The sequence below is a fragment of the Coffea eugenioides genome, chromosome 4, assembly GCF_003713205.1.
Source record: "Coffea eugenioides isolate CCC68of chromosome 4, Ceug_1.0, whole genome shotgun sequence".
NCBI lineage: Eukaryota > Viridiplantae > Streptophyta > Magnoliopsida > Gentianales > Rubiaceae > Coffea > Coffea eugenioides.
Genome location: NC_040038.1, coordinates 42976199 through 42989822, shown reverse-complemented (window position 1 = coordinate 42989822; position 13624 = coordinate 42976199). Strand labels below are relative to the sequence as shown.

The window sequence follows — 13624 nt, the reverse complement described above, 5'->3', positions numbered from 1 at the left end:
AAAAAAAGGGCTTAAAAGAGTGTGCTGAAACCTTTGGCATTAACAGCATGACAGCTAGTGCTGAAACTTTTCAAATTTAGAACATGGCATACTTAAAGATTAGCATATTCTTGCCACAAAAAAGGAGTGAGGACCAGACCCAACTACATGTTTGAACCACGTCCACGTAGATGAGGATCCAACGGTTATTTATGGGCTCTTAGACTTGGTTGAACCAATGTGACATATACAAGTTTCGGTGTTTTTTTTTTTTTTTCAAACGATAAAAAGCAAATTTCATAACAATTTGCTAAAAATCATCTAGTACGATTTGATATACATCACTACCCTAATGATAAATTATGATTAGAGATCAAGGTACATTGGATCGGTGTGTAACTAATAAAAATAAGACTTAAGTTTTTTATTCAATGTCAGTGTACAATTTTTATACACTGATAGCATTTTCATTGCTAAAGTAAACTTTGATCTTTTAAATTTTTTCATAAAATAATTCTATATAGGTAATTATAATGCTTAGAGATAGTTATGTTGAAAACATATGGTTAAATAGTTAAAATTTAAAAATGTTCATGGATAGTTATCTTGACAACATGTGTGTAGGTAACTAAAGTAAGAGTAGTTTTCATAAGGGTAAAAATGACAGTAAATGTTTATCCCAAACTCCTTTCTCTCCTTTTATAATACTAGTGCTAAGGGCATACCCATATGTGTGCAATTTAAAAATAAATTAATGTTTATGAAATTTTCTTTAATGAATTGATAGTTATCTTGGCGGTTATGCCGAGTGGTAGTTATCTTGTAGTTAAATCTTTTTCTATAATAAAAAATTTGGATATTCAAACCTATTGGTAGTTACAATAAAAATTATGTTAGTTACATATAATTGGATAGTTAGAATAAAATTTAGTTTTTGTGAGGACAAAAATGGAAGTTTAAATAGTGATAAAAGATGTTTACGCCAACCCTTTTCTCTGCCTTTATGCATAGTATGGATAGATAGAATATAGATATATTTTTTTTTGGTTGCCTACCCAAGACCTGCTTAAACGGAACCAAGCTGCTTACCACTTGGCCCAACCCCGGTTGGTAATATAGATATTTTGAACATGTGTTTAATTTCAAAATAGAATTTTAAGTAAGAATTTCTAAACGAATATACCAGAAAAAAAAAGAATGGATAATTAAAAGGTAAAAAACACATCTGAAAACATATATTCCTCTTCGCTGACGGAAAGAAAAAAATTAAAAATGTTCGGACTAGCAAATGCCCCTTCAAATTGTTTCTGCAACCTTTTCTTCCCTTTTTAAATCTACACATGACCCTTTGAGAGTGCAAAGAAGACCCCTTCAAGATGGAAATCATCATTCTCACGTAGAAAAACGAATTTTATTATTATTAATATACTGGAAAAAGTGGTCAACTAGTATAAAGAGTGCTTGCTCCAATATGGGGTGCCACATACTTAAAATCACAAGTAATATTCCAGTGAAAAATTTTATCTACGTCTTGACTAACTAAAAGCACAGTGGTGTTACCGACTTAATCTTCTAAATCCATCACTCCATATGGGATGCGGCCAAACGCAGCTGCAATTAAATTTGATCAATGTCGTGGCTAACTTTTGCTTCTTAATTTCAAAGAATATTCGTTTCATTAGTTCTATTTTCCAAGAGAAAAATGAACCAAATTTTTTAATCTAGTATTAGCATATTCTATTATTCTCTAGTTCAGGCAGTGAAGTATTTGTCATTTGAGTTCGTTAGCAGGGACTGGAGAAGGAAATGCAACATATCTTAAGAGTGTGAATTAATAAACAGAGTTGAAGAGATATGAATGGTAGCCAATCATGATCTAGAAAATGTCATGATATTTAGATTTCGATGAAAATGACAGGACAATATGTGATAAAAAAAAAAACCATCATCAAGAGAAATTGCCAATAATATAACACCGATTTTTTGGTCCTTCCCAGGTGCTTAGATCGACACGATCAAATATTCTACCTTTAGGGAGAGTGGGCATCTTTTCTTTGCACCTCCATGAGTGAGGACCCCATTTCTATATGTTCTCAAGTCTCAAAAGTCATCACCATGTAAAAGTCCTCTTACGTATTAGTCCAATTCAGGAGGTTAAGAGAAAAAGAAACTACTATTGTATTACCTTCCTCCCTTGCATGCAATCCCTTACTATTGTTTTGCCATGGCTAAAACTTTTATTGCAGTCCCTCTTTTGGGATTTTTTTGGGTTCAAATACAATTTTGTATAATGCATTAAATTTGTGAAAATACTAGATCTAAAAATGATCATCATGTTTGGAGAACTTGATTTAGTGCGTAACAAATTTACAGCCTAAAGGCTAGTTCCTGCATTGAAAATTTCATGCACACTGCATTGGATTCTTGTTTTTGGGCCTGTTTTTGAAAAACTGTTTTTCACAATTCAAATGCTACAGTAAATGTGTATTTTAAAAACAATTCCAAAAACACCATATCCAAACAATATATCAAAAACAACTCCAAATACATATTTAATATGTTTATTTCAATTTGTATATTTCAATTATCTATAGGATATATATATATTATATTAATTTAAATATATTTATTTATACATATTATAAATATTTTATTTTATATAAAATATATTTTATATATTTATATGAATATTATATATTATATAAATTATATATATTCTAAATATGTTATTATACATTTATATAAATGTTCAATATTATATAACATTTATATAAATGTACATTTAAACATAATATATATATATTTATGTATATTTATAATATACATTTATATTATGTATTATATATAATATAATACATTTATATATTTATATTAATATACATAATATTAATTATACATTTATACATAATATTAATAAATTTATACATTTATATTTATTACATTAATACATTTATACATAATATTAATATATATTTATAATATATTAATTTATACATTTATATAATATTCATTTATAATTTATACACATTTATAATAATATACATTTATACATTTATAAATATATTTATATTATGTATTATATATAATATAATACACTTATAATACATTTATATATTTATTTATAAATATAATATATAATAAATAAATATAATACACTTATTTATTTATATATAATATATAAATTTATTTATATATAATACATAAAAACATATTCATATAAATATAAAAACATAAAAATTATAAATTATAAATTATATTATAATTTATAATTTATATATTTATAGTAATATACATTTAAACATTTATAAATATATTTATATTATGTATTATATATAATATAATACATTTATATATAAATATATGAATATATTTATTTATAAAAGTATAAATATAATTATTTATAAATATTTATAAATGTATTTTAAAAGCATAAATGTATATAAATATAAAAATATAAAAATTATAATTTATACATTTATACATTTATATAATATTCATTTATAATTTATACATTTATAAATATATTTATATTATGTATTATATATAATATAATACATTTTTATATTTTTATATAAATATATTTATTTATAAATATTTATAAATGTATAATTGTATATTGTTGTATAAATTATAAATTATAAAAATACTCGAAAATATGTTTTAAAAATACATCTAAAAATAATCCATAAAACATCTACAGTAAAAGTTTTTTATATAATTTTTGAAAACAACCCCAAAAACAACTAATCCAAACGGACTTGTATTTGAAAAACGAAATGCTACAGTGCTGTTTTTGAAAAACAACCCCAAAAACAGCTAATCCAAACGGACCCATAGTACTATCGACAAAGAGACTAGGAACATTGAAGACTTATTGATACGTTATTGTTACAATTATCTTCCCCAAAATATAAACGATATACATAACCAAGTTATCTTCTCAATTTTTGTATTATAGAGAGCGTAAGAACGAAGAAGATGTTCTTAACATAATTCTTGCCAAAATAGGGAAAGGCATATAGTTTAAGAAAAGAAAAAAAAAACAAAAAAATTTAAAAACTTTAAGAGAACCAAAGTTGATGTGACGCTCATATGTTCTCTACTTGAGCTTATCTTCACCCATCAATCAGCAGGGATTTCAGCATAACCTCCAGTCCTATTCCAATAGGCAGAAACGGATTTGGGGCAGGGACGGTCATCAGTATGACCGTCCCTGCACGGTTAAAAATTTGTGCGGCTGAAAATTGGCCCTCAAAATTTTGTGCGGCTGAAATAACACCATGTAACTCGAAATCCGCGCTAAATGTGGGGCCCACCACTATCTGTTGTGAAAATACATCCTGTGAAAAAAAAGTTACGCACAGTTGAACCAATGTTACGCGCAGTTGAAATGAGCTAAAATTGGCAGGGACGGTTGCAGCTAAAATTGCCCCGAGTCCGTCCGAAACGGTTCTGCGCAAATCGTCTACATGTAAAGTCTACGCAGATGGGGCACTAATAAATCTAGGTCCCAACTAGGGTCAACCTAGAATAGTGGCAATTAAAATAAAGCTACTTTGTACTTTCTTATCTCCCTTGGGTTAATTACATGTTCTTCTAATTAGGCATGCTCTTGCTTTATTCTTTCCAACAAAGCGTTAGAATACAAGCAGTCTAAGGGGATCCACTAAAGTCAAACCTCCAGACAATTGTTAACTAGAAGCCGACTAAATGGACCTTAAACACTCACACTTGACTTTCTACTGGACCGATGTGGGAGAAAGGGGTGGGGCAGCTATTAACCCTCACCGTGAACTCTTGTTTCTTTCCAACAAAGCGTTAGAATACAAGCAGTCTAAGGGGGATCCACTAAAGTCAAACCTCCAGGCAATTGCTGACTAGAAGCCGACTCAATGGGCCTTAAACACTCACACTCGACTCTCTACTGGACCTTAAGCGTTAGAATACAAGCTCTTGCTTTATTCAGCTCTCAAAATTTTGATCTGGTACTTTTGTTCTAAAACTTTTTAGAAATAAAACAGCTATAGAAGAGCAGATTAATTTCAACATCTTTTGATCTGAAGAGCAGAAATAAAAACTTTTGATCTGGTGTTTTTGAGCACAAAAGCAAAGGTTAGATGTGAATGAGAGCACTTTAAACAAGTTTTATCTCATAACTGTGATTAGATTGCTTAGAGCAAATGCAAACAAGCCCCATGCTTGCAATATATGTTAGGAAGGGAAATATAATTGACTAAGATAGATGCATGATGCATTTTTTTTCTGGCAAAAATGTATCAATTGGAAAACTTGGGTTTTCAAAGGGTGAACTCAGGGTACAAAAAGAAAGATGATTATTTGGAGCAGAATAAAAAATCTAGGGAGGCCTTAAACTATTGTTGTTGTCTCCTTTTGGCCCCTCATTTAAAATTTGTTTTCGATTGACCCTTGAACAATTAAAAATGCACATTTAAGGACTCCAGTGACTTTAGACATAAATTTGGTCGGATATAAAGGGCATTTTTGTCCATTTGTAGTTGAAGTATTTGGATTAGCATAAAAAACCCTAAAAAGAGGTAATCTTTCAAATTTTGAAGGATTACCTCTTTTTAGCGTTTCTAATACTGGTCTCGATGCTTTAGTTATGAATGGAAAAAAATGCCCTTTAAATCTGGCCAGATTTAAGCCTAAAGTCACTAGAAATCCTTAAAGTATGCAGTTTTAATTATTCAAGGGCCAATCGGAAACAAAATTTAGATGATGGGTCAAAAATAGATAACGGCAATAATTTAGGAACCCTCCAGGTTTTTTACCCTTTGGAGAAGCATTATGAGAGAATCAAAAGATAGAAGGTAGTGCTGTCAACGGGTCGGAATTGAAAATTCTGGACCGTTATAATATACCAATTCCTAACCCGACCTATATACCGGACGGGTCTTGTGCTTAGGATCTCGGAATCGGGTCCGACGGGTCCAGGTCCATCCGAAAAAAAATAAAACCCAACAAAAATAATATATTTAGAAATATTATACAAGATTATATTATTGTATTTAGAAATAAATGTATTTAGAGATATTATTGTATTTAGAAATAAGGCCCCAACAAGATTAGGATTTGTTAATTTTGGTAAAAGAATTATTATTGTATCTAAAAATATTTATATTTTATAATTATTAATGTATTTTTCGGATCTTGGTCGAATACGGGTCGGAATCCTATATTACGTGTCCGACCCGTTTTTTTTGTGAGAATAAATGAATTCGGATAACGGAATTATTTCTTAATCCGTACCTAAAAAAAAATTTGTCGGGTTTGGAGTCCGAACGGAAGGGGAGCAAAAGCACAAACTAGAGCAAAGAATCTATTTAAGTAATCGACAGCTCGAGACAAATAACAGCAAAAACACCAAACATTAGGAATGGAACATGGGGCCCCAAGGCTATATATATTGCAAATATGGACGCAAGCTACATATGCTGATAAGAATAATTGTACGTTGTGATAAAAAATTTGCTTAACAAGAAGATAAAGCTTAGACACTGTACATGGCATAACAAATTGAGCTTTCAATTTCAAACTTTTTAAGTAACTTCTTAGTATCGATATACCTGTATGGTGCTTGAGCTTCATCCAAAGTTCCAACGTTTTTATCACAAGAAAAGGTGCAGATTATTGATATCTATCATGCAGAAACAAGGATCAGATGCAGTTTATTCAAACATCTCATCTGTACAAAGGAGTGCACACTGATGTTATTCTCTACAAGTGCTAGTGGGAGGGTATAAACATAAAGCTTCTTTAGCAAAGATATGCACTCCCCATCTCATTCAGCAGTGCTAGTACACTACTGCACGAACCTCCTTTTTCATCATCATCATGGCTTGTTACTAGTTACTACTGCACCCAAAAATCCCATCAATCAAGCCATTTATATACCTCTTCTCTTCCTCTTCCCCTCCTCTGCAACAACCAATCTAACTACCTTCAATCTCTTCCATTTCCAAAATACAGCTATCAGTTTAAATATATAAACTGTCATGGATCATCACTACATCCTTTGCCCTCTTCTATTGATACTTCACATGTTCTGCTGCTGTCAAGGAACCACAGCTGCTAACCAGTCTCAGTTCTTTACTCTGATGAGGACGTCTCTCTCGGGGAACCTTTTGTCTAATTGGGATGTCAGTAAAGACCAAAATTTTTGTAACTACCAAGGTGTTGGTTGCAATAACCAAGGGTATGTTGAGAAGATTGATATCTCTGGATGGTCACTCTCTGGCCAGTTCCCTGAAGATGTGTGCTCTTATCTGCCTGAGTTAAGGATTCTTCGTCTTGGCCACAACAATCTCCATGGTAGCTTTCCTAGCAGTATCACCAACTGCTCTCTCTTAGAAGAGCTGGAAATGAGCTCTGCCTATCTCACTGGGTCGTTGCCAGACTTGTCACCTTTGAATTCTATGAGGTCACTGGACTTGTCCTACAATTACTTCCAGGGCAACTTTCCTGTGTCATTTACAAATCTCACCAACCTCGAGATGCTGAACTTCAATGAGAATGACGGCTTCAACTTCTGGCAATTGCCCGAGAACATCTCCAGGCTGACAAAGCTCCAGACAGTGATCTTGACCACATGTAAATTACATGGCAGAATCCCAGCATCAATAGGCAGCATGACATCCCTCACTGATCTTGAGCTGAGTGGAAATTACTTGGTTGGCAAGCTCCCGTCGGAGCTGGGGCAGCTGAAGAATTTGAAACAGCTTGAGCTATACTACAATGAACTTGAGGGTGAAATACCTGAGGAGTTTGGTAATTTGACTGCACTTGTTGATTTAGACATGTCTGTCAACAAATTCACCAAGGTTCCAGAAGCTCTATGGCGCCTTCCCAACCTCGCATCCCTGCAGCTTTACAACAACAGTTTAACTGGAGAGATTCCTGCATTCCTCGGAAATTCAACCACTTTGACTTTGTTGTCCCTTTATGAGAATTATTTGACAGAGAAAGTTCCAGAAAATCTGGGAAGATTTTCTCCTCTGGTAGGGGTGGACCTGTCAGAAAATCAGCTGTCTGGAGAACTGCCAGCATATGTATGCAATGGAGGTAAACTGTTGTACTTTCTTTTTCTTGACAATAAGTTTTCTGGAGAAATCCCGGAAAGTTATGCAAAGTGTAACTTTCTTCTGCGCTTTCGAGTTAATCACAACCAATTGGAAGGCAGAATTCCTGAAGGGCTTCTAGGCCTTCCACATGTGTCAATCATTGATATTAGTAATAACCACTTGAATGGCTCAATTTCCAAAACAATTGAAGGTGCAAAAAATTTGTCAGAACTCTTCATGCAGAACAACAGACTTTCAGGTATTCTGCCTGTTGAGATCTCTCGAGTGATAAATCTTGTAAAGATTGATCTCAGCGACAATCTCCTGTCTGGTTCATTGCCTCCTGAAATTGGCAACCTTAAACAGCTCAATTTGTTGCTCCTTCAAGGGAACAAGTTTAATTCTTCCATCCCTGAGTCACTATCTTTACTAAAGTCACTTAATGTTCTCGATTTATCTAGCAATCTGTTTACAGGGAATATCCCACAAAGTCTGTCTCAACTCTTGCCAAATTCCATGAATTTCTCAAATAATATGCTCTCTGGTCCCATACCTCCCCCCTTTGTAGAGGGATCAGGTCTGCTGGAAAGTTTCTCACAAAACCCAGGCCTTTGTGTGCCCAACCATCTAAATGCATCCCGTAGAGGTTTTCCCCTTTGTTCACCAGCTTACAACAGAAGAAAGGTAAAGCATATTTGGGTGATTGGGATATCTGTAGGAATTGTCATAGTTGGAATTGTCCTGTTTCTAAAGCGATGGTTCCACAACGATAGGGCGATGATGGAGCATGAGGACACCTTGTCCTCCTCTTTTTTTTCATTTGATGTGAAAAGTTTCCATCGTGTAAGTTTTGATCAACGTGAGATCATTGAATCCATGATTGATAAGAATATAGTTGGTTATGGAGGCTCTGGCACAGTGTATAAAATTGAGTTGAGCAATGGAGAAGTTGTCGCGGTAAAGAAGCTCTGGAGCAGAAAAGCTAAAGATTATGTTTCAGATGATCAACTGGTTTTAGACAAGGAGCTGAAAACTGAGGTGGAGACTCTAGGAAGCATAAGGCACAAGAATATTGTCAAGTTGTACAGCTACTTCTCCAGTTTGGATTGTAGCTTATTGGTCTATGAATACATGCCAAATGGTAACCTTTGGGAAGCACTTCATGGAGAAAAGATCATTCTGAATTGGCCTCCTCGTTATCAGATTGCACTGGGAGTTGCACAGGGTTTGGCCTACTTACACCATGATCTTTTGCCCCCCATAATTCACAGAGACATCAAGTCTACCAATATCTTACTGGATATCAATTACCAACCAAAAGTTGCAGACTTTGGGATAGCAAAGGTTTTGCAGGCAAGAGGAGGGAAAGACTCCACAACCACAGTTATTGCAGGGACTTATGGTTACTTGGCCCCAGGTATTTAATCCTTGAACCACACAAACCAAACATCAACTTTTAGTAATTCTATACTGAAAATAATCTTTTTGCCTTTCAAATTGGTACATCCTGATCAGAGAGTCTTCAAACTCGTGCAATGGTAGTTAAAAAAGAAACTAGTTAAAATAATTATATTGGCAATTATTTAGTCTACTAAAAATTTGTCACAACAGCTGCAAGCCTGCAACTGTGTCCACCGTCGAGTAGGAAACTATACTCTCGGGCTACCATGAAAAGAAATCCAAAAACACTATCCTAGTCATCTGAAATTACAGTTATTACTATGATTTGCTTCCAAGGGTTTCCTAAAAGTTGGCATGTATAGTTATATTACTGAGAGAATGCCCATCAGCCTAATGCTTAAGTTCTTATGGTACTTGCGTGTTGTGACAGAATATGCATATTCTTCCAAGGCAACCACCAAGTGTGATGTCTACAGCTTTGGGGTTGTACTGATGGAACTAATAACCGGGAAGAAGCCAGTGGAGGCAGACTTATTTGGAGAGAACAAGGATATCATCTATTGGGTTTCAACCAAGGTGGAGACTAAAGAAGGACCCCTGGAAGTTTTAGACAAGAAAATTTCAGGTTCTTTCAAGGATGAAATGATTAAGATGCTGCGAGTTGCCATCCGTTGCACATGTAGGAATCCAGCTCTTCGCCCAACAATGAACGAAGTTGTTCAACTGCTGATTGAAGCTGACCCCTGCAAATTCGGTTCATGCAAGTCCCTCAACAAGACCAAGGAGACCTTCAACATCACCAAGCCAAAGAACATCTCTGACTTGTGATCAAAGGACAATGGTGGGGTGCAAGGTGGAAGTAGAATATAGAATCTAACAAGGCTAGCTCTCTTAAAGTTTGTAGAAACTGTTGATCGAGAACAACATATTACTATCTTAGTTATTTTCCATAAAAGTAGAAGCTAGTAAAGGTATAGAGTATCTGTCCCAGTCCCACATTTTATCCTTTTTTTATGTCTTTTTCTTTTTTGGCCTGTTGTAACTATATGAAGATTTATCATCTAAATATCTATGTATATGATGAAATGCTTTATGCCTACGCAGAGAATCTGCAATTTTCAATTGACCCACAGGAGGAAATAATTCTCTAGCTTTTGAGAAGTTTGTTTTTTACATCTTTATATCACAAGGGTTATCCAATTAAAAGGGTGTTTCAAGAAAAAAGCAAGGCTGATGCTGGAAGATCCTGATTCGAAAGGACATCTTTTTTTTTTTGCATGAAAGTGGGTTCCTGATTCTGAATTTAATTATTCAGAATGATTTGTTCTGGAGGGTCCTCTTCAACTCATCTATGTTATGCTCAACTTCCTCTCCTTTTCAGCTAGGGACAGTCTGAGATTAAGCTTTAGACTCCCTTTTAAGTTCCAAGTGTTTCCTCTTTCTTGTAGAGTTTGATTACTTTGTAGGAAAGAAATGGAATCAGTACTGCTTAACCAGCATGATGAAGAATCAAGCTTGTTTTACCGTACATGGTGTGTTTTGAACCTCCACTTCTTCTTTTTCTATCCAAAAGTATTCTGAGATTGACATACTATCCTTCAGCCCTTCCTTTGACTACATAAGAACAAAACACTCAAAACATAATTAGGTAAGACTGAGCTGTGAATGATGTTCCACCACAGATCATGATCATGCACCATTAGAAAATACACCTTCTAAACAAGGATAGCACTTTTTAAGGTCTTAGAACATCTATCTGCCTGGGAGTTTTTGTTACATTGGTTTCATTGACATCTTAACCAGAGCTTTTGCCTTCTAGTATAAATGTAAATACCCAAACCAAACTTAGCTAACACAACCTTAAACAAAAATAATTAACTCTACTTTCTGCTAATTCTTGCAGTAGCCCTTGGGAATAAATGGCTAAGATGATTACCACAATATATCTATGGACAAAGACAACAGTGGAATTGTAAGATGTAATAGAGCAATTTGTTCATACCTGCAAAAGAATTCTGAGCATATCATGAACCAATCATTCGAGACAAATCAACAAGTGCACGTGTATGCCAAATATGTGCATCGACAAAACACGTGTGCCTTGAATTCAGCTTTGTCAAGTGGCAGGCGGGGTCCTTGAAAAAGAATAAGATTCAAGAAGACAGAAACCTCTTTTGGGCATGGTGGACAGTCCATAAACAAAAGGTAATAGCCACTCATAGACAGAATAGTTCTTGCAGCATTATAAATCAGAGACTATTAATACATGATTTTGCAGTTCTTGAAGACAAAATGATCCTCCAAAATCCAAAAAAATAAAATAAAATAAAGGGTTACATCCCGTTATTGCTTGCTTTCCATCAACTTAAAATAAGAGCAACAAGGACTCGACAATTGAATACATGCTAAGCATCATTGCTTTCTTTTCTTTCCCTGAATGAATAAAAAGGGCTGGTTGCTACCAGTACAGATACCATTTGTCACAGCTTAGATTAGACAATTAAACTAAACAAGCTGAATGTGCTTACCGTTGAAAAATGCGATCGAATTGGATTAAGAGAAAATGAAGCACAATAATTACACTCCCACAACTAAATAAATAAATAAATCAGGAATAATTGAGAATGGGGTGCGAGTTTGTGTAGCTTGGTGGATACATGTCCCAGTTCAAGCGCATTAAGACAATCCCACAAGCTGGTGGTGAGCAATCAAATGAGTTTTTATAGTATAAGATTGAGCTGCATGGGGCCTATGTGCAGTCTTATAAATGTACAATTGGGTAATGAAACAGTTAGTATTTGAAAAGTGGCAGCTGGGCAAAGGAGACGTGGTTGCCAGTTGCTACTTGCCATGTCAGAATCCTTCCTGCATCAAAGCACAGCTTCCTGTTTGAGCAATACCAATTGAAAAACATCAACATAGAGAACACATTTGCTGGTCCTTGACTGTCATTTTGCTTTTCCACATTTCATCATTATTTTAAAGATTGAATTGCATTTTTGTAAACTTCATGGTTGGTGGTAAAAGGCTACACCATAATTGATTCAATTTTCACCCTGAATATTAACTACAGGACTCCTAATATGGGCATCTTATGAACCATTTCTAAGAAAAAGGGTAAGGGAAAGGATTCGAGAGTCGAATCAGACACTTGACGACGGACTTATATTCCAACTATAAGAGAAGTTTAAAAGTCCAATTATGAATTTTGCAATTACACAACTAAACCTCCAACGAGTTGAGTTGTTAATGTTCCAACTAAAGGAAGAGTTTAAAAGTCCAGCAGCCACTATTTTTTTTTTTTTTTTTTTTCAAATTGTGAGTTTGTTGGGTGAGATATAACAGTAATTTCAAATAACTAGCCCAAGAAAAGTTGAACATGGGTAGAATGTTTCATTAAGCCTTAATACTATCAATTATTGTTGTCTACAAATCACAATTTAGTTGGTAAGACTTTGATTCTGAAATTCATATTTGACTCTCAAACCTTACCCTTTCCCCTTACATGACTTGAGTCTCCCTTTGGACTAAATAAATAAATAAAATGAAAACATAACTATCAATTAGTATTGTTGTAATCTTGATTTTGCACACTTATATCTTTAACAAATCTAACACCTGGTAGGCTTGTACCCGAAAGATTCTACCCTGTAAACGGATATTGAACACAGTGATATTGCTACCTAGATCCTGTTATGGTACTAGTAAAGGTACAACATGCTGCTTTTGATCAAATCCACCCTAATTTTTTTCTAGCTTCCATGGTTGGTTAACAGAAATTGGTAGAATTGAAGTACTAAAGAGCAAATATTCTTGAGGGAAAGAATATTGGGCTGAGCTGCTAAGTTTATCCAGAATGATGGTCCAATGATTGAATTAAAGCCTAAAAAAAGGCCCAGAATGTGGACAATTATTTTGTGATCATCAGTCTCTCAAGCCTCAACAAGGTAGAGCTGCCTATATTCATCTCGTTCGAAAAAAAAAATATTTTTTAGAAAAAAAAAAAAAAACAAGAGGGAAAAAGTTAGGCAAGGATGCCTGAGTTTTAGCAATAAATTGAAAAGATCAAAGTATGCAAACTGCCTTGAGATTTACGTAGGAAATTATGTTAATGTGTGAAAGTCGACAGCCTCACTTAAATTCACTTGGGGATTTGCACTGTC

The 13624-nt window shown here is 34.1% G+C and overlaps 1 protein-coding gene across 1 annotated transcript; it reads left to right on the top strand.

Annotated features, from left to right (window-relative positions):
- The first annotated feature begins 6767 nt into the window (after positions 1-6767).
- On the top strand, positions 6768-10583 carry LOC113767480 (receptor protein-tyrosine kinase CEPR1-like). The gene is made up of 2 exons (XM_027311590.1): positions 6768-9477; positions 9892-10583. The coding sequence occupies exons 1-2, from the start codon at positions 6996-6998 to the stop codon at positions 10287-10289; spliced, it is 2880 nt and encodes a 959-aa protein (XP_027167391.1). The 5' UTR covers positions 6768-6995; the 3' UTR covers positions 10290-10583.
- Positions 10584-13624: the final 3041 nt, after the last annotated feature.

Bases quoted from the DNA above. Each gene is read 5' to 3' on its own strand.
- LOC113767480 (XM_027311590.1), top strand. From the start codon at position 6,996: ATGGATCATCACTACATCCTTTGCCCTCTTCTATTGATACTTCACATG. The intron at 9,478-9,891 runs GTATTTAATCCT...GTGTTGTGACAG, and splicing joins TTATGGTTACTTGGCCCCAG to AATATGCATATTCTTCCAAG.